General features: G+C 40.6%; 1 protein-coding gene across 2 annotated transcripts; it reads right to left on the reverse strand.

Annotated features, from left to right (window-relative positions):
• Window positions 1–7620: 7620 nt before the first annotated feature.
• On the reverse strand, window positions 7621–26941 carry LOC112458581. 2 transcript variants are annotated; one of them, XM_025022288.1, is made up of 13 exons: window positions 26379–26941; window positions 19255–19355; window positions 15151–15280; window positions 14969–15042; window positions 14602–14859; window positions 13690–13792; window positions 13135–13265; window positions 12808–13051; window positions 12658–12725; window positions 12483–12557; window positions 12095–12349; window positions 11760–11999; window positions 7621–11374 (listed from the first exon to the last, which is right to left on the reverse strand). In XM_025022288.1, the coding sequence occupies exons 2-13, from the start codon at window positions 19352–19354 to the stop codon at window positions 11247–11249; spliced, it is 1806 nt and encodes a 601-aa protein (XP_024878056.1). In that variant the 5' UTR covers window position 19355; window positions 26379–26941; the 3' UTR covers window positions 7621–11246. The 2 variants fall into 2 exon arrangements, with proteins under 2 accessions (XP_024878056.1, XP_024878057.1); XM_025022289.1 differs by lacking the exon at window positions 26379–26941 and adding an exon at window positions 21411–21866.
• Window positions 26942–27692: the final 751 nt, after the last annotated feature.

A 27692-nucleotide genomic window follows, 5' to 3' on the forward strand; every position in this document is an offset into this window, starting at 1 on the left:
GAGTTTGCAGCTTTTAAAGTTAATAGACGATCGTTATCTATAAGATTACGAGTCAGTACACTACTGTGTATGTGTAGAGTAAAACATTGTGAATCATGAGTTCTTTCAAGGCACTTAGCATAAAAAAGCAAATACATAAAGAAGAAAGATAAATAACAGAAGAGATAGCAGATAAAAAGAGAGAAAAATTCTAGCAATTATTAAAAGACAAGCCTTAAAGGTAATCATTATTACAGATGATGTTATCGGAGTGTGCAAATAAAAATTATGTGTAAATAAAGCATTGCAACAGAATTAGTGTTCGTCAGTCAACATATGGTATATCACAATTAATTACATTGACGTGAATTATTAGGGCTAACAATAACGTAAGGGGGAGAGAGACAATCTAGAGATACATAGGTTGCACCGCTGATGTATTAATATAGCATCGGGTGTGTTAACACATGTAAGTTTCCCCGCTCGAAGGTTAATCGACTTTGTTGCTTGAGCGACGACTTAATGGCCGCGATCGGCTCGTCTTACGATCCCGATCGGTTCGGCACCCGCTCGAAGGGAGGCGAAGTTTCGCTGCGTTAGCAGCAAATTATTGAGCTTCGCCGGCAAACACTCGCGACGTTTGCGCAGATGCGCGATGTTCTTACCAAGCGCGAGGGAGAGCTTGTGCCGTTCACCCCGTGACGGTTCTGCCCTACATCGGCCGCGCTGTTTTGATCCGCCGCTCGATGCGTCGAAAAGTATACGCGTCGACTCGCGAAATGTGCGCGCGACCCACATTCAATTCGCGAGATTGAAAAAGTCCTTAATTAAATACCACGTGAGGATTTCCCGGTGCATTTCCTTGTTATCCTTCGTAATATGATATGAAACTACTTTTAATTGATTCACAGCCCACGCGGTGTGCGCATTGATTACGATTAAATATATATTTATTGCACAATTGAGAGCAGGATTGTAAATTACCGCTAAATCTGCAAGGTGGATATTTCTGGAAAATGAATATCGCCAAATCATCCTCCACCGAATATAGTCTTATAATTAGTATCACAAAACGATTGAGGTATGTTAAACCGTTAAAGGTCGGCGTCGACTATATCGATCATCGTGCCAATATCTATGATTCGTTAAATTTCTCTATTAATTTTCTTAATGTCAATTAACGTAGTAGAAGGTTAATTTGGATCGTATATTTGGTTTAATAATTTTAAATGGCAAAAGAGTTCGTGTTAACTTATATCGGTGTAAATTACTAAAAAAAAGAACAAAATTTCAAAGAGACGAATGTTATTTATACGGTTTAAGGATTAGCTTCGTATTCCGAAGGATACTTTATTTCAACGAAAATAAGATTATGATAATAATAAATTAATAAAAAGTTAAAATAAAAAGAATCAAGGCTATGATCTTTCTATTACAAAGAAATCATTCTTAAGAAGAAAGAAATGTTCAAGTTTCTCTCAAAATTGAAATTATTTGAACCATATGGTATTAATTAAGGATTGGCTTAATAATTATTTATACGATTTATGTAGTTTATCACGACATATCGTAATTTAAGAAACAATGAAGAGGTAATTAAATAAAATATACATATCGCATACTTACAAAAGTAAAGTATTATCGTCTTCCAATATTAATACATCAATATGCGTGTGAATAATAAACGAATCGTTGGTTTGGAAATCGTGAACCAGGAACCTTATTGCATTTTGAAATCGAAAAAAATCGTTTGACGTTTGATTTTTGTGGCTCTCGGTACGTAATGTTTGTTGTAACCTATGAATTACCTTCTTAGTTATATTACAGATAGATCAATATTGCTAATTAGCTCCATGTCTTTTTCGAGACCACTGATTCAATTGCGTAACAAAGTTAATGCACACGTGCGTGCAATATTCCCGTTACCTTGACCGTTAGTTAAAGTTCAAACTCGAGCAGTAAATCGTTATAAATGTGAAACGCTTCTCGTTTCTTCGCAAAACTGCACGGTTACCTTGCTGCAAGATGGCTTTAGGAGACTGCAGTCTTTTCTTCTAACTGCGTCGTCGTGCATCGACGTAATACAATCCTACCTGTCGGAATTGTTCGGAGCGAGTCGAATCGTGTTACTCACTTTTCAGTTTACTCCATTCGTTACTGTTGCTACGCCCGTAATTCAAATCTGAAGAAAGTGCTGCATTTACTACGAAGCACTCTCGGCTTAATTAACGAGATAACAGCGACAGTACGTTTTTTATACGATCGCCACGTGAATGTTTTCGTATTAAAAAGCTTCTGCTGCAAACACGGTCGGTTTTATAACCGCGGTTTTATTAACCGCGGCTGTTACAATTGCAATTAGCTGTGTACCAAATTGCAACAGTTAGACGATCGTTCGAAACATCGTGACGGTCATGTATTCCCGGCTCGCGATAAGCGTGCCACCCGATTGCTCGAAACAAGGAAAGTGTCACCGTGCTATCCGAGTAATTATGGGCCGGCAACAGTGACAGCTTAGCTTAATTAACCGCGGTAATTCCCTTTCTAATGCGAACTGCAATATAGACTGCAGCTAATAATATGCATAACGTCTCATCTCCACTTTAATGAGAATCTTTAATGAAATGAATGTTGGGGTAACATTTTCGAGGAAAAAAAATCTTGTTTTATAAAGATACCTTTTAACGCTGCAAAATAAAAATCCTCACCTCGGTCCAATTTCTTCAAGTTGCTCTTACTTCGAAAGACTACTCTTCTTTTCAACACGATATAGATTGTAGCTGATAATACACATAGCGTTACATTTTTACATTTTTAATGAGAATCTTTAATGAATGTAATATCGGTGGTGATAAAGAATGTGAAGGAAAGTCTCGATTTATTTTTTATTACGAAGATAACGCTGCAAAATAAAAATCCTCACCGATCAAATTTCTTCAAAAAACCCCCCTCCCGAAGGGGGAAATTTCACGTTAAGCTGAGATATTCAACATTGATGACAACGATGATTGCAGTTATGCTAAATCTTTAAATTATAGCAAGGGAAAAGGTCGGTCCCACGTTCACGTTCAAAACGGCTGGGATTTTGCGTGACACACGTGTGAGTCTAACGAACCGTAAATTCGAATAACTGGCGCGGAGGAGGGTGACACAAAAAAAAAGAAACAAAAAATATGAGGAAGATATATATCGGACGGAATGGAATAGCGAACGCGCGCGCGGTGTTCTCGGTTCTCCGGAAGATGGAACTTACGGGGTAGCCGATGCGATGGACGTGCGGGATGGACGGTACACACACACACATGTCCGGGACATCATTTCGAACGGGCGGACGATTGGGGCGATGACCGCGTTTTCTTCGACAGGTCGCACCTTATACGTTCGAAGCGTCGAAGCGCATCACACATCCGGCCGGCCCCGAACCGCGCGAGGGTTGATTGACCGCCGGTGGCACAGAGAGCGCAGTGCACTATCGATTATACGTCTGGTAGCGGCAGCACGTGGTGCCTGCCTTCGACTAGGCCAGTGTGCGCGCGGCCCTACGCCCTATCGCGCGGGGGGCACCAGCCGTTCGCTCGGCGCATGTTTATCGGTGCTTTTACGGGGCCGATAAGGATCCCGCCGCCGCACCGCGCCGCGCCGCCAGGCGTTCGCGTTCCAGGAACAACCGCGTCCCGACGAGACGCTGCACTGCCGCGGCTGTCAGCCGCACATCCCGGGGGGCATGTCCCGCAGAATTCCGTATTTTCCGCCGGCGGCGAAATATCGCCGCCGCGTTGTGCTTTAAATCGTGGAAAATTATCACCGTTGATAATCGTGGAGTCAAGGGATGGAATTTCTTTATATAGCCCATCTTTTCTTTTCTCTCTTTCTTATATCGTTATTTACATTTTGTGTATAATCCTTCTTTTTTTAATAAATAAGACAAATATCGTTAATGTTATAGAAATATGCTGTTGGGCGAAATTTACTCGGTACGTCGATCACGTTTATCGTGGTGGGATTTAACTTCCAAAGATAAAAAAGAATTATGTGTTCTGAATCTGTCGTTCTAGCGACGCGGTGACGTTCAATCGCGAATGTATTGTATCTTTTTTTTATGTAAAATATATTATTTTTTAAGTACTTTTAACTACTTCTTAACTCATAAAATATTGAAAATTTTTATAAAAGTTATGCTTTTCATAAATACATATTGAATGGATTAAACGATTAAAGATCTAATAAGATTGAAAATCTTGCTTACAAGTTAATTTATTTCATCGCTCATTATAAACGTTATTATCCAAGTCACTATGCAGATAGATAAAAAAATATAGTCAATCACGGGGGATTAGAACACGTGTGAGATGAAGAAGTCAGAACAATCGTGATACTCTCGACTCGCAAGATTAATCAACGAAAAATTTAAAAACGCGAAGTTGCTTTTTCCCCAACGGTTGTAAATCAGTCAATTATGGAAACATATCGTTCGCTTAACGGAACTTATCTTAAAGAAAGTTTATAATTTATCGGGGTTAACACTAACCGACGTTGTTACAGTCGCTAAACCGGCGGCGACTTTAAATCATCCGGAATCTTGCATGCGCGAAGAAAATGAATTCGCTGCAGTCACGCGAATCGCCGTTACATGCCGAGATCAGCCGAATGAGTTACTATTTCTTTCGCGGAATAAATCAGCCTGTGCAAAAATTAGCCACCATTAAAATGAGCAAGATACAAATATATATTTCTTTTTATATGTACGTTCGCGATTATAATTATAATTCCGTTATACTTGCGCGCTCCACGCCCTTCCGATGTAAATTGCCTGCAATTATACCAGCAGGTTTTATTCAGATCCCTATTTCTTGCAAGTTATTCACGTCATTCGTATTACAGAAAAAAAAGAAGTGTCAAATCAACACTCCATATGCTTGTATATACGCAAGAATATATAATCTTGAAATAAGATTATATTGCGTTGGTTCAACTATATATAATTCTTCGTTTAATACTAATTTTCTTCGTTTAACGCAATATAATCTTATTTCAAGATTATATATTCTTGCGTATATACAAGCATATCGAGTGTTGATTTGACACTTCTTTTTTTTTCATACGCAGACGCGTATGAATGACGTTTGTTCCTTTGAAGTCTCGGTTTCTCGGTTACTCACATCGATGTAATGGGCAATGGCTCTACAATAGCCGTAAAAGTACGCAGTAAGACGTGAGCAGTAAACTATTGACCAACCACAATCGATTATTCTTGAATGGTAAAAATCCCATTAGTCAACAGCTTACTGTTTACCTCTTACTGCATACTGTTGCGGCTATTGTAGACGAGCCATAAAGACTGCATGAACACACTCTTCCGTCGTTCACTAAATAAAATAAATTCAAATTAATCTTATACATTCGAAAGAAAAAGAAACACAATAGAAGAATCTAACAAACGAAGAATCAGACATTGACACGACCGATATAATCGATGCCGATCTTTAATGGTTTAATATATTTCGAGCGTTTTGTGATACTAATTATAAGGCTATTCGATGAGAAATGATAGCGATTATATATGACGTGTAACGCTTATCGATTCGCGCAGTTAAAGTTAGAAGCATCGAAGAAGTAAAGGCAATAAAGTTGAGGCTTCGTCGAACAACACAGGTGTTGGCAATAATCTTTTTATTTATTAAGAAAAGTCTCCCTGTTATATTAGCGTCGTTGAGTAAGTACCGTGTCAGTTTCGCGCGAGGATAAACATATCTCGGCGTAGTTTGTGTTCTCGCATAATTCCGCACGCGCGTAGCAAAATAAATCGGATATCTTCTTTCTCTCTTTCTTCATTTTTTTTCTTCTGTACGAAATTGTCGTTGCGGCGAGTCGCCTTCTGGACGAGTCGTTTATCCAAGGCGCTTTACAAGGATGCCGTCATGTAAATATCGTACAATTAAATACATCGAGGATAAATAGGTCGTCGTTCCATATCCGTACGGGGGTATTTTTTTTTTTTTTTTTTAAGAGGCTTACATCCGAACGGGGAGCGTGACTAATGTTTGCAATTATATTAGAATGGCAAGAAAAGCCGCATTCACAAACCGCCTTACACGCTAATATTTATAATATAATTCATCACAGCAATAAACAAAATATACGTGTGCGCATGTGGATGTACAAAACTCGTGAGTTATCATCTCATGTCGACTCATATCTTTCTCCCTTTTTCTCTCTCTCTCTCTCGCTCTTTTCTCGCGCATCCGTCTTTCACGCGAGTGTTTCTCGACCACCGCGCAGTTGCTCGTTTCCACGCCTTACAAGTTACAGCTTACTTTAGAAGTATTAAAGTTACATCGTGTAATATCTGTTTCCGGAATTCAATACAGCCGCATCGACTACATGAAGAGGGGAATATCATCGCGTTGTTCACGCTGTCGTGACGTTGAGGTGACAATTTAAATTCGTTAATATACGCACGCACGGTGTGTAGCAGTCGAATTTTGCCAAAGGAAATCGTGCACGAAGACGCTCTGGGATGGAAAGTAACCGACCGTTCATATACTTTTGTGATTCGCATAAGGCATTAGAAATTGTATATTTAAGACAGGAATACGCAACTCTGGCGGCCCGCGGGCCGGATCCGGCTTTCAATCCGGCCTGCGACGTCCAAGCTTGATCCGCAAAAAAATAAAAAATAAACTAAATTATTAGCGCATAGCGTCAAACTGTTTTATGTAACACGTGCATGGAAAGTGGCCCATTATGCACGCTACGCGTGCGTGATAGACCACTTTCCACGCACTTGCAACATAAAATAGGGTGTGCAAGCCGTGCGTAAAGATGAAAATTTCCGGGTGCGGTGACCGCACTCGCCTTCGGCTCGTGCGTCAACTCCGCACCCGTGAATTTTCATCTTACAGCACTTATTACACAAATAACTATTTTTACATTTATCAATGATGCGATATTGCGACTGGAGTCCTGAGGTTTCGAGAACGCACATAACTTCTCATCAACCGCACTTGTTCGCGAATAAGTTATCAAAATCTCGATCTCAGTGATATTAATAAAAAAAAAACATAAAAGAAAACGAAAAAAAGTAAAAAAGTTAAAAAAGGATTCGACTTTGCCTTACCTCCACGTGGTGATTTCTGGGTAATGCAAAGAAGGCAAAAAATATAAGTTCTAAATTTAGCTGCTGCGGCCCGCGGTATAACTACAAATTTCACATTTGGCCCGCCAAAAAATCTAGTTGCGTTTCCCTGATTTAAGGCATCGGTTGTCGTTTCTGTTTTCGCATTCAAACGCGCGTAAAGTAACAAGGCCTGTACTATATCGCAACTATCAGATCTCGCCTCAAATTAACGTATAAAAACGATATACGTATAATATAATAGAGCACTAACGCTGATAATATCGGTAATGACGCTAAAAATAATGGCGATGAACTAGGCGTCTAAAATCGAGAAATTGCTTCCTGCTTTCGAAGATGACGCTAACGATAACGCTACCTATAATGCGGTAGTTACAAAACCTACGTAAAATATATTCGTACGTATATGACTAACGTTTTCGCTTAGCGTGTGAGAGTTTCCGTGTGTGCGGGGGGGTAGGATATCGCGACAGGTCGTCCTATCTGTACAAAAATAAGAATCTGTCTTCGTTATTTAAATGCTCAAATATTTAATAATTCGAATCCATACACTTTCGCTCGTCAACAAATCTCCTGAATTCCGGAACAGTCCATTATTTAGAAAATATATATGATATATACAATAAAAAAATGCCTTTAGAGCTCAGTTTCGTTCGTTTTTCTTTTTTTCTCTCTCTCTCTTTTGGCTGTCATCATTTGCGCCTAGATGTGATGGATATCACAGAGTTAATGGATGTAGATCCGACTAAAATGTAGTAATAGAATGTGTGTCCGCGTAGATATATGTTCCTCTACTCGCTGCCCTTTTTTTATATCGTTCCCCTTAATTACGCGAGCACGTGGCATAATGTATGCAAGTACGTGTCCGTGTGTGTACATATGTATGACATACACACACATGTATGATCAATAAAACTTTGTATATGTACATCTTTCGGTGTGTGTCGTTTGAGAAAAATATAAAACCATTGAGGTTCGCGTGATGGACCGTATTCTCGTTTCCCCTTCCCCGTTCGTGATATCGTTTAGGCTTATTACGCTATTATCTCTACTTGATACTCGAATCGGTACAAATTTCGTGGACGTACGCGTCTCAGGATGCGTTCTAGTTGATGCTCCCGAATGCTTCTGCCATCTACGCTTCCGCGAAGCTGGGCCGTTTAGCCCTAACGTTGCCAAACGTTACGCGAATCAGACTAGCATCTTTAAATCTTAATGTTTTAGTCGCATTATTTCTCCAATCGAAGTGTTGGGAACAAAAGTCCATGGCATTTTAATAACGTTTAACTGCTACTAAAATGAGTATTCCGAAACATCAAATAAATCGCATCCTCGCGATGAAGTTCTTGCACCACCCGAGTCTGTATATTGAAGTACATTATACGGAATGTAGAGACACGATGATACACAAATAACGTTACTCAGGAGTCAATCGGCGGACCGTAAGTATCTTCATTAGTCGTTACGCTATCTTAATTCATGAAAATGTAGAAGAAAAAAAGCATGCGAAGTACACAAGTCCCAATCGCCAGTATTTGTACAGCGCGCACAGATCTCGCGCTAGAGATCACGCGCGTATCAGGCTGCCGAAAAAAATGTATCACCCGGTGTCCAGAGGAAATCCCCTCATCGTGACATACATATTCAGCGTGCATAAATCGAAACGTGCTAATACCGCGCATCCGAATTCGATACACACATCGAATTGTGTATATCATCGATGATGATAATGAGATGCGTGATCAATATCTATTCCGACATCCACTAACTCTATGCTAGAGATGCAAAAGCACTATTCACGCGCAACTAGTACAAGTCTTAATGCGTCCGCAGATGTACCACACTCGCTCGTTAAGCCCATCGAAAAGCTTTGTTATACCGCTTGATAACATTGATTAATGACATCGACCGATGTACAGTGTTATACGATAACTTTATAAACGTAACAGTAATTTTTGTCTTTAATTTTCCTAAAAGCATATTCAAATTATTAATCTTCAAAAGCTACTAATTTTTAGAGCCGAGAGTAATTTTTAGTAATTTTTGAAGAAAAAGGAATTATGGGAAACTTATCTCTTCCCTGTTCTATGTAACTTTAAAAAATTGGCATATTTTAATAAAATAATTCCATGTATCTCTTAACAAAGCTGAAAGTTTAAAACTTAAATTTTCCATGTAGTGCCATCTCCGGTAAATTTCATATTCATAATTCATATAAATTAAAAAAAATTATAAGATATTTTTGATCAATCCGAGGATATATGGGTCAGTATGCTGCTGCTGGGCCGCGTTATGCGAATCGTTACTCAAGATCGGAAAAATCATGTTGCCATCCAGGCGCAACTGATGCGACAGCAATTGTAATTGCCCCCGTAATTGCTGTGCGGAAATACTGACGAATGGCACTGACCGCTGTACGACCGTCACAGCGTCCTGTAGACTCACACCGTTTGATGAGGACGCCGATTAAATGGCGGCCGTAAACGGGGTGGGATGTATCTGGCTCTCTCATCCTCTGGCGTGATACCAACGAGCTGACGTGCCTACTTCTCTCCGACGGAATCCCGCGTACGTAGTGACCGCCGTTGTACTGCTCGACAATGAAATGTTCCGGGAAACTTTGAAGAAATTCCACTATATTGGAATAACCGAATCGACGATACGGTATACGGGTCTTCTCCTCATTATAATAGTCTCTCTCTAGAAGCTGTGGCGCCTTTCCGGGAGACCAATAACGCCAGGATAAGCTGGCGGATCTCGTCAAGTTTCTGGTTGTTCATCTTTGAAATCTCTGGCAACGTATCTCTTCATGAAAATGAACAATTTCACGTGTCGAGTCTTCGCCCTGCCGCGGTTGCCGGTCGCGCAATCACCGTATATCCTCGGATCTCGATCTCAATCTGCTGATCTTTATCTTTGAATTTATTTTGGCTTACGAACTTATATGTATATAGCAATAACACGTAGCACGAGTGTCGTACTCTCGCGGATCTTCTACTGCGAGGCCGGTCTCGAGAATATACTTGAAAACGCACGCATTCCCAGTGACAAAATGCAATATCGTGAGCGGTATACTTGTTATACTCTTTTAGAAACAGTCTTTATACAATATCTCAATTATATTATGTACAATTGTATATATACTAGCTAAAAGAGATAAAACTATAATGTGCTATATATTACGTTAGATCTGAGTACGAATTCAACCTGTCGAACTGTTAATTACATAGCAATATCCCAATCTTTACTCGAAAATAATCCAATTGAAATCTCGATTACTTATACCCTGGTCGTATTTACAGTAGCGCGATGGTACTTAATAATGTACATGAGTCTTCGAGTTTAAATACTCAGAAGTGGTCGTGATTCGAGGCTGTCGCGTTAATTACATTATACACCTTCGTAATTTCAAAAGTATTATATTGGGACTAGGTAGTATTTCAAATACACGTATGTGGCGCGAATATTTAAGATACGAAATACTATTTCGTTATCTTACAGCCTGAAGCAGATTTTTTCAAGAATATCATTTGTATTTTTTTTAACCACATTTTTCAACAGTATTTTATATTTGAAATATATAGTTTTTATAGAATATTTTTGTATTTGAAATACATATCTATGGAGTCTTTGCCTAGTCCTGAATATATCTCGACTCTCTTTTGCATAAAAAATTAAATAAAAAACAATATAAACAATAAAAAATTATCCACGATTGTATTAATCGACAATTCAGACAGTACGTATATAGCTAATAAACGTTATATCGGAAATGCTAGTAATCTAGAGTTTGGTCACTCGTTTAGAATACTAGTCTGCGGTAAATTACAATAAGTATTGTATGTATAAAAAAATAATTTGCGAACGTGTATAAATCGTTCCATTTTCAATTGGGAACTATCGTAATCACTGATTTACGTAATTAGGCTTTCAACGAAATGGAAATTAATATTGTCGGTAATAGTTATTTAGCTGCACATTTCCCACCTCTTACTTACGTATTGACAGCTCATCGATCGGTCACAATAGCTATCAAACTGTTTGAGCTATATACACTTCCAGAAACACGCAATACCTGAGAATTCGTGCTGGAAATTACAGTACTTTGACAGTCTTACATAATAGCTGCAGATCATCTCGAAAGTAATACGCGTAGCGTATTAATAGCGGCATAAGCTGCTATGTGTAAGATAAACAGAAGCTGCGACAACGATGGGGCAGATGCTGCGCTTGAAGCCTTCATTAAGTCCTCACACACTCCTGTAACAGAATGCAAATGTTGAATATTTATACCGTGCTTACTTAGCATGTATTTAAACCTAACATAGTGTAATACATCCTGAAACTAGGGCGAACTATAACAAAGTAATTATCTCGTTATGTCAACGATTATATGTTATTCTAATAAGATACTGTCCGCGATTATTTTAAATATTATTATTCGTCATCTAATTAGTTTTTGCAATATTAAACATCTTTTTCTATTTGTGATAATATTTTCGTTGAATCACACCCAACATTATTACAAATGTATAAATTCTTATAACGAGCTTTTTCCTTTCCAATTTTCTTTATGCGAAATTATTTGTAATTTTTCGATTATTTTTAATTGCAAGAAAAGTGATATTTTCATCTACGTAATTACCTTGATTTGACAGTCTATACGTCCATTCATCCTTAGCTTCTCTTTGACAAGTACGCGATGGCCTCGATAGCCATAACTCTTTTTCCTGTGGCTTCTGCCTACCGCCTCTATCTCTAACGCCTTCGAGAAGCATGGAAAAACAGAACGTTTGTCCCGAACTGCCTGGAATTTCGGGATTCCGTTGCGACGCTATCGTATACCACATTCCTTTCTCTTCCCAGCTGCCGTGACAAAAATAGGCTGCCAAAATATATCGTGTTTTTAATTGCTTTTGATCTTTATATACGTCTTTTCTTATAAATTCTAAAAAGTAACAAATGTTTATTCGTACTTACCAATCTTCTCATGTTCGCACGTGTTGCCGATTATTATTTCGGCTTGATCGGACGAAGTGCAGCCTACTTGAATATCCGTATTTCTGCATTCCACGTCCTCGATGTTGTCCTGCCAAGTCCGCCTCTTGGTCGTCCTCGACAGCTCGCTACGTTGCTGCCGTCTCGGTACAGCGGCTGACAACGCATGCGACTGAGCAAAATCCAGAATCTCGTATCGTCCTGAATTAGGACATCTTCTCTGATGCAAGTACGTGGCTGTAGAACGAAAATAAACATGATTTGCATACGTTTTTGCTGCTCGCCCACTAACCCGCGATACCATAACGAAGCGCACAGGTGTCCTATATCAATATTTATGAGCGACGACGCAACATGGATTAGCACTTACTTATTAAGGTCGTATACGGCATCGTGGAGGGATCCGAGATTGAGCACGCCTCCTCCGGCATAATCGCTTTTTGATCTGCAATAAGAGAAGAAGAAAAACCGTTTCATATGTATTGCGTAAACGAAAATCTGCTGTTTACGTCGGTTTTTAATGCCGCGCACCAAAGTGTACTCACCTGACTGCTGTATCTCGATGATATGACTGTCTCTTTTGTGAAATATCATGCAAACATAACCAATGTCGCTGCAATCATAAGTAAGAATAGATTCCAACAACTGTGATGTACATACACTATAAATCACAAGAGACTTGAGAAATCACTCACCAGCCACTGGTGACATGAGCAACCAGTTTCACTTTGTTATCGTTCGGGTATACCTTCTCCAAATTGTGACAAACGATTTTTTCCTCGTGGATGGTTTCGCCGTCAGTATTCTGCGCTTGCATCTTTACTCTCAGTGTGGCGTTCTTGTTTGTAAAGTGATAGCTTTTCGTGCCATTGAGAGAGTGCCAGTCATGGTGTTGAGTTACCCAGGCCGGATATTTGCATCTACTGTGCTCTTTGTCGACTGTTAACAAAAAGAATAATGCGTAAATACAAAAGATGCCATATCATTTTTGATCTTGAAAGACATTTTGTTCGAACAATTACCTTTAATAAGTTTTATGGTAGGTGAACCTTCAGAAACTGTGGTTAGGCCGTTGCAAGTCGGGTCGCCGGACTGTGCAAGTAAATAAATCATCTTCCCCTGATGATGAGACTTTTCTTCGTATAGGAAACACCTATCGAACGGAAAACATTATTCGACAATGCTCTTGAATTTTTCAACAATTTTTCTTATTTTTTTCGTTTGTTAGTTGTCGCGTTTCCATCAACGTACATATATCTATATACATATACGCTTCATGGAGAGGACAGGAAGCTATAATAATGATAATGACGGTTATGTGAAAGATGACAAATGAGCGGTTAACCATCTTTTCACCTTACCAAGTCCCCGACTAGTCTTTTTACGCCATATAAACACCACGATACGAAATGTGACATGCCGAAACCGCAATGCACGAACATCTGGTGTACAGGTGCAATGGACATAAATAACCAACTTGATGCGCGCATTATAAGCATACCGCAACAAAATCGCAACAAAAGCCGTTGCCGTCACGGACTTTGAATAATACGTTATATTGAAATAACATGTTTCACCTGTAAGTTTTTCCGTCACCCAATGCGCTCCTCTCTTTCAAGGTTCCCACAAGATATTTATTTCGACCATCGTTCCAAATGGCAAGGCATTGTAACTCCTCGGCTGCAAATAATCAAATATACAAAAACTTTATATGTATATTTTATTTAAAAAACTAAAATAATTTTAAGATAGTATAAAATACATATTTTAAATACATATATCTTCGAATATTTAATTATATACAGATTTTAATTATTTTAGTAGAGAACATAATAAAAATGTTATTGTTCGTATCGCGTAAAACTAAAACATGTATATAAAATCTATAACAGAGTCAAATTAATATAAATTAAATCAAGTATTGTTTTACGGACGTTACTTTTACAATAATACACATTTATCAAAATTAAGAAAAACGCTCTCAATATAAACAATCACTTAATAATAAGGCAAATACGAAAATTAGACCTAAACATCTAATTTTTAGACCTCATTCTTTATTTGTATTTATTCGAGTTTATTACGTCATGGTCGCTACATATGCGTTTCTCACAACTTGTTCCAAAATCTTAAATTTATTTATGTATCACACTGACGAGGGTCTAAAAGTTAGAGTCTGTATTTTGTATGTTCGTATTAAAGATTTAATTTTTATATTGTATATATATATACTCACTTTAATACCAGCGTTTCGTTCTTATTTGCCTTATTATTAATTAATACACATTCATATTTTTACTCGTGATTCTATTAAACTCTAGATAACTGCAACATTAATTGTGAATGTTACTCGCAATCGAAAGGAGTGAAGTTGAAACAGTAAGTTGAAGTATTTCATACACGTGCTGTAGAAGTACGACAGTGATACATTAAGCATGGCAAACTAAGTCGATTCAACGCGGACAATATTTTTACGACGGTCAACTTACTGTTGCTCTCGGTCCCCGTAACGTCGGGACAGGCCTGGTACTTGAGGAGGAGCTTGCTCTCGTCGGTGCACTTCTCCGCGAGACTTATAGGCATAGCACACTCGCCGTAACCCCGATTGTACGTGAATGTGAACGACGCTCCGCTGAATGGGCAAGATATCGGTTTCGAGTTCACACGGAACATCGAATAGAGCGGATCGTCCGAGGAAATCATCGTGCACATCTCTTCCAAACTCTTTCGCTCCAGGCTGCACCAACCTGAGAAAATAATTGTCGGGTCAGCTTCTAACGAAGTCCCTTCTTGAATCGCGCTTAAAATTTTATACTCAATCCTCAACATTGGTGAATTCAGATATAACGAACGTACCTTCGCGATACTGAATAACATTCTCATGGCGTCCGTTGATGATCATACAATGAAAACAATTTTCGCCACTGAAACTATAAGTAATAAAATTTTCATTATCAATCGCAAATCGAGTAGTTTGTCGTGGGATGTGGATCACGATGATTTAACATCCCTTTCGATTTAGACGAGCAGATACTTACTAAACGACGTATTTGTCGTCTGTCCTTTCGATGCATGCTCGCTCCCCGAGAACGGTCGTGTTTATAAAGACTGAAGGCTTTCCATACTGATACCATTCTCCCGACCAACTCGATGGAAACTCGCAAGATCCTGAAACGTAAGGAACCTCTTAATACACTTTGCAAGGACGAGTATCCTAATTTGAAAAAAAATGAGTTCTAATGTATCCTAGTTAATAATTCTCACGCAGTTACAAATCAAACCATCGATAGGATGCAGATTGCGCTCAACTTTGATGATGGATTTTTTTTTATTAATTGAAAATTTGTAATCAAAATCGTATTCTTCTCAGCGAAAGAAGATTTCAGATCTAAACATATGATTTTTCTAAAATAAGTGCGCTTTACATGTTAAAATTCTACTAAACTAAAAGAATTAATTTTTATATTGTAGCACATATCATCTTTCTATATTATTTATTATTTATCAAAATATTGTACATTTTATTATAATGTAAATCTCGTGAGTTTGAAGTGTATCGCTGGATCACTGTCTATATAAGAGATGTCTGTTAAAAAGTCAGTGAATCACTGTCTATAAGATAAAAGATAAAGGTCTCGCTGCCGAGTTTTATTATATTTTGTTCTATTTTCGTCACAAGATATATTATAAATTGTAAAAACAGCCCGATCGTCGGCTCATTCGTTAAAAGGATTCTTATTCGACAAAAGGAGATCAGTTCCTCTTTTAATCAAGGTCTAAATTCATTCAGGTGAAGAATCCGAAAGCGAAAGCTCGCCTGATTGGGAGAATTAAGAGGCTCCACGTGGTCGGGGGCTTTCATTAAGTGGCGCGGACGATTAGAAAATTGCTATCGGACCCAATACAACACGATTACTGCGGTCGGGGCGTGAGAGCCAGGATGAAGAAAGGGGACGGCGCGGCGCGTCGCGTTGCGTGTGCGTGGCGAAGCCGACGAGCAATGCTCGGAACGCGCGAGTTGGAGAAAAAAAAAAGAAAAAAAAAGTTAACGACACGCGGGCCGCGTTACCCGTCATTTTCCCAGCCTTCGTCGCCTGTTTATCTTAGTCACCGGCCGCCAAGCGACGCTATTTAGCGAGTTCTAATGAAAAGTTGCCAGACAGGACGAGAATGCTCTAGCGGAAAGTTTTCAGACGTACGTGGCAGAAATGGAGCAGACTCGCGGTGTGGATGATCGAATGTCTTCGTTCCGTGGGTTATAAATGAAAGGCAAAAGAATATCACATTAAACTTTTCAAATTTAATCCGTTGAGACAATTTCGTCTCGATAAAGCCAATCTTTATTTTCCAGAATATCTTGGCAAAATAAACGACACGTGATAAAACGACTCGCATGATGATGATAAATTATAGAGATCAATCAATCATATCTAGCTTCAAAAACGCGGAATATAAATATAAAGTAAACGTCAATATCAACGTGACTTTCGCGAATGAATAATTTTGTAAAATGGAATTTATTAAGTTGTTCGTATAGGGGAGGATCCTTATAAAATATTCTTATGAACCGTGGTCCCCCGAGGTTGAGCGATAAAACGTTCTTGGACGAAGGGTTAAGGTCCGAATGAGTTCTCTCGACAGTGCGTATATATTTACGCGGTTCGCGATGTTTAGTGCGTTCGATCGAACCGTGCGTACATTTCGGGGTGGTTGCTTGCTCGGCGGCGCGAGCGATGGCGAACGTCAGAAATAGCCGGGAAGAGAGGGCGGAGGAACGGAGAGGGTGCGCGAAGGGAAATGGGATACACACGCGACAGCGTCTACGGGGTGTCCCAGAACCGATCCATGCCTTTAATATTAATGACGGGCACGTCGACGAAAATGGAGTCGGTGTTTCCCGAGGGGGATGTTTCGTAGGAGGCCGTTACCCGTAACAATCGACATAAGTCATCTCTAATTAGAGTTCTAAAGTGTGTTCAGACGCCAAGAGAGCAACGGTTGCCCGAACCGCTCCAAATAAACATTCAACTATTGCCGATTGCTCGGCTCCTCAGTTCGCGGGAAGAAGAGAGCAGGCCTTCGGTAGATCGCTCGCAACTATAGATCGTTTGTAACTCGGAAGTTATCACCCCTTACGCGATTTAACTCTGTTAACTCGACGGGGGGGTTCTCGGACACCTTGTATGCTAAACGGTACGCGCACGTGCACCGCGCGCGAACCGAGCAGCCAGCAACGTGGAAGTCGTGGAACGCTGGCACAAGCGAAAAAGAGGAAAGGCGAGGAAGACCGTCGACCGTTTTAGACACGCATCTTTCGTCGAAGGAACATCATTTATCTCGACGTGGTCGGGAGAGAGGGAAGAGAGGGTGGTGTCTTGTCTCTTTCTTCTCGTTTCTCTCCTTCTTTCTCTCTCACTGTCGCGATCGTCTTCGGCGACGAGAAGAAGCGGCGACAGATATCGCAGGCGCGCGGACAGCCGCTCGACAGGCGGCGGCGGCGGTTTTGTGCGTCTCTGCTCTTTAACAGCTCTTTTTGAGAGAGGGCCCGCGGGCAAGGCGCGAGAAGCCGTAGGAAAGCAGGGGAAGACCACTCGTTAACGAGCTAACGAGCGCGCGAGTACGTCCGCGCGACGCGAACGAGAGTCGCGCGGAGTCTCTTGCGCGCTAAGAGCCCGAGACTCGAATGGAGACGCCTGAGACACACGGAGGAAACCCAAGAAGACGACTTAACCCGGGGAAACATGACGAATGGGCTTCCTCGTAGCGGAAATGGAGTGTCCAAGTCCGCATTTAAATATATTCCTTTTATACAATGTGTTAAATGCACTTCTCGTGCACGTGTGGGCAACGGTTTCTTTGTGAGACCGAGATGACTACCCCTTAACGAGAGTGTCGAGACGCGTTCCCGAACTGCGACACGTTATTAAGGAAAAGAGGGGGTTTTTTTGCGCGTCGCTTTTCTCGAGGACAAATAACGCAAACCTATTTTTCGATTAGTTTTGACTCGGGAACGGGCGCCTAGGGTGATTTTTATACCCCAGTATCGAAAAAATAAAGTTCACGTCACAGTTATTTTAATGTACTTCTTTCGTTTAAATTTTTTTGTTTTTCCTTATTTTTTCAGAAAATGTTGAATAAATCTATGTACATATTGTTCTCAGATACTAATAAATTACAGAACAATGAAAAATATGCAATATGTACCTAATTAATAACTGACTTTTAATACATTGGGGTGTAAAAATCACCAAGTGACCATTTATGAAAAAAAAATCAGCCCGTTCCCGGGTTAATATAACTTTACCTTGATAAATTCTTAAAACGTAATTATAATAGATATCATTTAATCTCGAAATTTTACAAGTTGATGAAATAACAAAAGACCGTCTGTCCGTTGAAACGCCGAATTAAATTCTGGCAGAAAATAAATCATTTCGCTCTTAAACGAAAAAATACTTCCCCATTCATCAAATGCGTTTATTTCTGAATATCGCGAAATTTCTCATGACATTTTTACGCAGGCAAAATTAATAAAAACATTCCAATGATTAATATTTCATACATATTTTTTAAATCATATCAGAAAGGCAATAGAAATATAAGCAATAAAGCGTGCGAATTCCGAGTTAATATGAATTTATTTCGGAGCGCAGCTCCGTAATTGTCCAAATAACTTTCGTGAATTTCACGAGGTTTCAGAATTTATCTTTGATCGAGTTTTTGACACAGCACTGAAAGAGAACTAAAGTAGCAAAGTGGATGTTATTCTAATCGTGGTCCTTAGAGTAACGTTATCAATAGGTGCTACATGTCATCGCGCTGACTTGATGACTTCACTCGATAATACCGCACTTAACGTCGTTGCAACAGATCTTTACGAGCACAGAAGCCTTTAACATTCTTTAAAGTGACAGTAAACATCACGATACATCGGTGTGCGAGGTGAAGACGATAAAGTGACGTCGTCCAAGGGCGCTCATATGAACGAATAGACGTAATTATTTGCTGTTCTCTCATTGTTCGCGCATTATCAAAGACGGTGAGCGCGTATACGCGCCGTACACCCGCTCGCTCGACAATCGCGCGCCTTATATATGTATTTGCACGCAGACAAACTCCCAACTCGTTCGTAGGTGACTCACCGTTTGCAGAGGGTAAATCGACCAATGGTAGTATCAACAGCACCAACACCGACACTGGGGCGAATATCCCTTTTCGGCGCGGGAATGCCAGTTCCTGCATCCTGGAAAATATATACGCACATTTTCATTATACATTGACGTTAAATTATGCACGGCGGTTTGTACGCGAATTTCTGACGCGGGCGGGCGTGTTGCCGAGACGTCTTATTTTTCCTATTTAAAAAAGAGGGAGCTGTGAGTTATTGAGTATAATTGTAAATGACAGTCTAATATCTTTTACTTATTTGAGACGTCAGATGTTTAACCTCAAACCCATTGTTATACTGCATTACTGTATAACATCGTAAAATTATTAAATGTAATGTTATGTTGCAATTGATTCAATCAATCACTTTCCTTATTCGCCATGAAAAATAATTCGTTCGCGAAAAAGTGTTTGATTTAAACGGATTGTGTGAATGCTATTGTGTGTTAAATAATCCTGAAACACGAGGGGAAAACATGAATTGTAATTTCCTTTCTGCTTAATATTTGTCTGCATTTGATCAAACAACGATATGTTAGAATTTTTTTCAATTATTTGTTTTACGAGTTGTTATGACATAGAACTTATGTGCAATACAATGCGATACAGATATCCCCCGCTTTTCGAAAGATTGCTTTACGCCACTTCGCTTTTACGAAAGACTTACATTAGTATGATTAGTATCTATTTTCGTGAAATCCAAAGAAGGAAAAAAATTATTACCATGATAATTGCTTCGTCGCTTTACGTCATTTCGGTCTAAAAAAAGTCTCATAGAAACGCTCTATTTTCGGATATAGCGGGACAAACGACAAACCTATGTTATTTAAATGATATTTAAGAAGTGGAAGATAATCCGACGTGGTAATAACTGCGAGTGACATCGCGCGAGTATTAAAAGTAGATCGGTATACGTAAGTAGCACGAACCACGTGTCTTCGTGACGATAAAGCACGAAGCGCGAACAGTGGGGATGGAAAAAGGTGATAGATAACCCGGAGTGTGGAACAGATAAGATAAGATAAGTAGATTAGGTTTATTTACCTCTAAGCAAATGCCTTTTAGAAAAGAAAGAGAAACTAAAAGTAACACGTAGACAGTGTACGTCGGAACAGTTATTGATCGAACAGTGAGATAATAACAAAAAATAAATTTAAATATATAATAAAAATAATAGAATACATATAAAATAATAAATAGAAAATATACAATGAAAATAAAATAAATAGAATATATGAGAAAACAAAAATCGTGAAAATAAACATAAATCTAGAAGAATAAATATCCCGAATTGACAAACGAATAGATAAAGAGAAAAATCAAAGTTTTAGTAAGGTAAAGTTTTATTATTCGAAACGAGTGCTCTCTAAAGGGATAATTAAGTTTCCGCGTGCGCGATTAATGAACTCAGTGTTTGATATATTGATTTCATAGCGCAGCTCTTCTGGATTATTCCGCGCGCGCATCATATTTCATTCATTTCATTAAATTTGCTGAGATACGATTTGCCTGGTTTAATCAATTTCTTTGGAATAAGGTCAAAATCCCCTATACGCGCTTTATACCTAAATCTATATTTCAAATTCGCGGAATAACGTCGATTATTTCGGCGTTAAAAAATTAACGACATGACGACGCGACGCGCGGAAAGTGTCGCTGCGCAACGTGCTACATCACTGCTACATCGTAAATGAATCATGTGCTCGATAAAATCAATATGTCGAAAACGGAACGACCACTACCAGTCGCTTTCCGTGAATTAAAGAGACATGTGTCGTGCGGCGTGCATACATTTCCTCTCGTGTAATTGTTTTCGTTCCACGGTTTGGGAAATCTCCCTTACGTCCCGTCGCCGGGGAAAGCTATGGCTACGTCACGCTATACTCATGGGTATATCGAAACTTAATCAATTGTCGGGCAAGATCGATACGTTGAAACGAGAACAACTAATCCCGTTCTGTGACTTGCAGATTAAAGTTCCTATTGCTGAACAGAAACATTCTCGGAATTAAAAAAAAAAGCTGCAATTGTAGATCTAAGAAACTCAAAGATTTCTTCATACAATAAACTTGTAATCTCGCAAAGATATACGCACGAGAAAAATAAACACGTTAATTGCCTTGAAAATCACCTGCGAGCGTGCTCGATTTTTAATTTCCGTCGCCCCAAGATGCGTAATCGATGATATAACGTAAAAACCACCAATTAGTCACCCTCTCACTGTAACATATGTACATCCACATACACGCACTACACTCCGAGATCCAGCGAAACACGATAGGGCAACGACTGTCCCGTAAAAAAGCCGAACATATCGTTATATCCGTATATTTCCTCTCTGCGTTCCGATGGTCCACGAGGGGTCGGAGATTCACCTCACGGTTCGCCAGCGAGGAAGGTCGGCTGTAGCCGCGCTATCTCGTATGGATAATCGAGAAGAGGGCAACCGAAACGCTCGCGCGCGCGAAGGTATCCCTTACCCACGTTCGCGGGTCCGGAAGCGAAAATCCGGAGCGGAAAAAAAGGAGCGACGCGACGAAAACGCGAGATACACTACCCCGCACTACCGTCGATCGCGCCGGAATGGAAACGACGACGAGTCGCGGCGGGTCGCTGTCGGCGATCCGTCGGCTATAGGTATACGATCAACAACATCCCGGCGCTAGAGCTCCGAGGCGCGACGCCGCGCCGAGCGTCCACGTACGTATCGCCACGTGAATGGAAAGAACGGCGGTTGCATTATTTAACAAGGTACACGTGTACCGCTCTGCTTTGTTACGCCGCGGCAGCGATGTGACACGACTCTTCCTCCCGCTTATCCCGCGCCGCGTTCGAGATGTCATCGTGAGGCGTCATCGTAGCCCATATTTGCACGCGTGCGTTTTTTCTTTTTTTTTTTTTTTTTTACGCGCTATTGTTCACGCAGTATCGATCTATTCCGTGACATTCCACGTAGGGGAGTGTCGAGCGAGCGATTTCGCAACCTCGCACCTTTCCATCTCGCGCTTCCCAACGCGCAAGTAACTCTTCTCCGTTCTTCAAACCGAACCCGAAAGAAGTCGATTCGAGAGCATTATTTACCGCGACAATTTAAATTTAACTTGTTCCTCATGATACAATAAAGAAATTATTTTTATTCTGGAGAGAAGGAAAATATTGGATTTTTAAACGCTTTCAGAAATAAGATCGGTCAAATACTTTTGCAAAAACGGGTCACAAAGAAAGTTAATTTTCGTTAAGATGACATTTAACGTCTATCGGCGCGAACGACGTATTCTACTTTCCGTTATCTCAAAAGTTCCATTCGCGAAACTCTTTTAAATTACAATACTGTCCTTTCGGTATTGAATTATTCCGTAACTACCGGTGTCTCAACATCGAAGCGATCGCCATTATTCTTGAGCCCTAAAGCGACCGCGGCTAAAACGACATTCGATAGCGGTGGGAGAACCTGTATTACAGGTAGGACTATAATTCTGAAAGGGACAACGAATCGCTAACCATAGTTATTTCAACTTGAGCTATCAGCATGATTGAGCACTTGTATTAACAACGTGCGGGAGACTTATTTACAAACGGACAAATAATTCACTTTCTTCCTCAAATGTTATCGCGTGCTACAGATACGTGGGTCGTCGTGTTGTAATCAGATTTTTCGAAATAGAGCTATTTCCGTCAATTGGAAGAGTCGTCAATATAATGATCCACGATAAACCCGCATATATCTTTGCGCATAAAACGAATCGACAAAACTGTAAGTTGGAGAATTATATCAGTTTACTGTTAAATTCAAAAGCGTTGCGACCGATATACATATATATATGTATATTTGAGGCAGTAATTATAAGTATTTAATATTTAAGTATTTTAGCATGATTTTATAACTGCAAGTGTCTCGAGAGTTAGAATTAATGCGTATCGTCGCGAATGGATATTGCATAATATATGATAATGTTAGATCTCTCGCGAGACGCGCGTTTCGCTTCGCGATGCGCGCGAGCATACCTAAGTATACGTGAATCGTTTTCTTCTGTCGGCGAGGAGACACTCACACGTTGAACTATTATATTTATCTTAAATGCGATCCGATTATTGATCTGTAAGGTTGCCGCGGCTAAGCGCTGAATAAATAAAGAGTAAAGTAAATAAATGCCAGACGAGCTACTCCAGTTTCTTTACTGACGTAATACTCATGATTATCTCAGGTATAGAATATCATCCGTTCCCCCTTTATCACGCTGATTCACGGCCGTGGCTCGCATCGGCGTGACGGTGGAGTTCAGCGAGTCTTGTGCGTCCAGGATGACGAACGAGGCGGTTTGGCTCGCGTTGTCCGAAAAAGCAAACGTTACTTCTTCGTTAAAATGATTCTGCCGCGGTCGCTGCCGATTAATGCACGCCTTTATTGCTCGATTTATGCTACGAATCGTGCTTTTGAATATTCTAGGAATAACAGCGATGAGAGATCATTTATCATATATCAATTTGTGGCCCCCCCCTAGTCACGGTCGCATTAGATTCCAATTAGGGTACGATCGATGATGATCTTTGACATTCAAAATTTTATGTAACGTTGCTATTCGCGTTGGTGCATTTTGCAAAATGCCATCTCAAAGTACATACTAGATTATTGATAGAAATAATAATTACACGATACAATTTAACTAATTGGATAATTCAAACATTGATGATAGAAATTATAATATAAATAAATTAATTAAATTGAACAATAATCGCAATAATAAATTATAGTTATAACAATAGCATGTAATAACGAGCTTGCGAGACAACGGAATGCGTTTTTAGGAAAATATTTAATGAAATACATTTATAAAAAATTTTTTTTTGCTGCTGTGTAACGATTAATTTCGCTACTTCGCAGACATATAATTATAATGGTGTTGATTATAAATTTCGTGGAAAGTCACGCCGACTGTATCTTACACCGAATATTAAATCCGAAGACTTGCATACAGAGTGATAAAACACGCCCGCATCAGAATTAGTCATAATACATCTCGGCAGACATAATAAAAAAAAGAAAACAAGATATTGCAGGACGAGGCTGCTCGATCTCAGGTACCTCCAGGCACCCTGAGAATGACTCAGGAACAGGTCGGGAAGGGAAAACTGTCGACTACTACTCGAAACGGGACAAAAGGCAACCGCGAAGTCGAGCCGGTTGCACCAACGTCGGTTAGCCTTTAATCTCTCCTCTGTATCTTTATTATAGTTTGCGATTGTGTACGATGAGAAGGATTTGTGTGTAATAGGGGGAAAGAGGATATCGTTGGCCGATTGAATAGCCAATCAAAGCGATCGATACAGCCGATCAACCCCATGGGACGCTTGTACTTTACGACATTAAATCTGCTCCTCTTAGTTACAATTTAGCACCTTCCTTGTTCTTTCGCTTAAGGTACGAATGTATATGTCTGTTCTAGAGAAAAAGTTGAGGAAAAAAGGTGCTGATAAAAAAACCAAGTCTATTAATCAATAAGATTAATAAATAATTAATAGTCTCCGATCAATTCGGAGTAGATATTTTCTTATGAGAATGTCAAGGTACGAATAATAATTTTGTGTTTGAGATGATTGAAAAATCTAAGGAACTGATTAATTCGAATTGATTTATAAAAGTGAATGATAAAATCTTATTTCTCTTTGTTTCAACGATGTTATGAGGTTTTGTTGCAAAGATATTTAGCAGATATGAAATGTTTTATTTATCTAGTCTAGAATCTATAAGATATATGCGTTCTTTACACGTACTTATAATTTTTTCTTCCCAATTATTGCCTTTTTTATACTCATAAATTTTATGAACTTCTCTACTCTTTCGGTGCAAATTTAATTAGATTATTTTTCTAGCAACACATTTCATATTTGTTAAATATCTTTGCGACGAAACTCCATAATGCAACATTGTAGAAGTAAAAAAAAGTAAAATTTCATCTATTCTTATAAATTAATTCGCATTAATTAGTTTCTTAGATTTTTCAATCATCTCAAGCTCGAAATTATTATTCAAAACTTGACTTGGGAAAATATCAACTCCGAATCAGATCCGAGACTGTAAAACAACCTATGGAAAATCCAAGAGACGCACTTGCTTCACTTACAATGGCGGAAAATGTAAATGCAACTAAAGGACTTATTGTTATTAGAGTTACTAACTAAGAGTTATTAACTCTAACATGTACAGCAACGAGATTTAATTATTACACGTTTCTTATTGTAAAAGTACTAATTGTGCCAAAGTTCTAGCTTAGTACGACTCGAAGTCGTATTCGAAGACATTACACTAACGATAAATTATTTCTCAGCGGCTGTTTAGGAATAGTCCCATTGTGTTTTCACAACAATAATACTAAAGTGTTAAATTTATAAAGCTCTTACATAGAAACCTGCATTCCCAGAATCACTGCGCGGTGCGCCTCTCGAACAAAGATTGAATTCAATCCACCACACACACTCTCTCTAAGGCGTCCAAGGGTTATCCCTCAGCAGTCTGACCGAACTTTCTTTCATTGTCCACATTTATAGGTAGGACTGTAACGACGATCGCAAATTCGCTAAGTCAGCAGGGTTGACCGTCGGCTTTGAATTCTCTCATTTTTTTTTTGGCCCTTTCTCGAGGCTATAGCTAAAGCTTCCCACGCAGAGAAGGCCCAGGGATCCGACTAAAAAAACATTCCCCAAAATATAATCTTTCTAACCGGATTTTCTTTCTAACGGGCCTTTCTAACGGATTTCCGTTCTTTCGTGCCCTTTACAAAAACGTAAAATATAGCATCCTCGTTTCAGCGTTGTAGCACGCAAAACGCAGGAAGGCGCAAGCTAATTAAAACGGAACCATCAAAAGGGATAACGATCGAGGAGAGGGCGGGCGGACGTCGTCGCGAGCAGAGGCCTCGAGGGCTATACGAGGGGCCGATCGACGCGATCGTCGCCGACCTTGACTCGGCTCGATCTCGCGATACTCCCACGGCGGGGAGTAAACTCATTGTCAGTAAAACCGGGAGGCGTGGAGACGAGAAGACTCCGCGCGCGCTCCGGTTTACCGAGAAGGAAACAAAATCCACAATTGTCGACTAACCTTCACGCTGGCTAATATCCGTCACCGTGGCGAAGACAGCACCCCGTGGAAGCAATCACATGATGCACTAACAACGGACGCGCAACACGGCCGCACCGCCACCGGGTTGAATCCGTCGACGGGGCATCGGTCGGGAGTACGCCGCCGCGCGATCCGTATCGGTCTCGGCACGAAAGTGACAGCAGCAGAAGGGAACGTCGTGCAGGACGATCCTTCGCGAGCGGCCAGGGCGCTTCTGTCTCCCTCTCTCCCTTTCTCTCTCTCTTTCTCTCTCGCTCCTTTCGTCTCGCTCCCGCCCTTCCGACAAGGTGTCCCGACGGCGTCGAGGTGCACGGGACCGTAACGAGGCGATCTCGCGAATGCGGCGAACGCGAACACGGCGAACGCGAAACGCGACACACCAGGCACACGCGGGCGCGAGGGGAAAGAAGGGGGCGGGGAAGGGGAACGCCTGTCGCGATCCCGCGACGGCCTGCGTCTCGGCGATCTCGAGAGCGCGAGCGGACGAGCGGGTTCGGTGACACCACCACGGTAGTAGTACGCCCGTGCGTCGCTGCGTCGTCGTCGTCGTCGTCGACGTCGTCTCCGGCGGCGTCGGCGGCGGCGGAGCGGAGTGGCGGCGGCACACAGCGCGAGGCAGGCCAACAATGGCGGCGTATGACGTGCGCGGACTGCGCGGAGTGCGCGCGGACGTGAGGGCGGGAGGGGACGAGCGGCGCCGCTAGATGTCGCGACTAGGCGACGAGATTGGTCCGGTAACAATGGTAACTGGTAACTCGTAAACGCTGCGCTTCTTTCTCGGAGGAGCACACGAATGAGTTATTACGGCGTGCCCTTCGTCCTTTCTGCCTATTCGGAGCCAATCAAACGGAGGAATAGGGCCTGCGCGCCTCCCGAGATTCCTGGGCAAATTTTTCGCCAATGGCGAATATCCTGAAAGAGACCGCCTCCTCTGTCTTTTTAGCAAATTTGCGAAACGTCCCCCCCCCCCCTTTTTGCGGAACCGTTTTGTCTCCCTAGGAATCTGCGGCTTCTTTTGCTTTCCTTTATCTCCAGTACTTTACGACTCCTGTTTCGGAAAATAGGAACCTTTTTTTAGAACTCCGAAACGAGCGTCGTTTGTTAATTGCATCGCGGTCTCACGTCCGTCGCCTCGTTTAAATCACGAATTCGAACGGCAAAACGGGACGTTCTTTATTGGAGCGATAAATTAAAGGGAGGCGCGCGTTTTTGGAGTACCGACGCGTCCGGACACCTCGCTTCGGAGCCGTTCCGTGCGCGTCGAGAGGGCGGCAGCAGAAAAGGCAAACCTCG

Source organism: Temnothorax curvispinosus, unplaced genomic scaffold (genome assembly GCF_003070985.1).
Source record: "Temnothorax curvispinosus isolate PA1 unplaced genomic scaffold, ASM307098v1 QBEX01009010.1, whole genome shotgun sequence".
NCBI classification, from domain to species: domain Eukaryota; kingdom Metazoa; phylum Arthropoda; class Insecta; order Hymenoptera; family Formicidae; genus Temnothorax; species Temnothorax curvispinosus.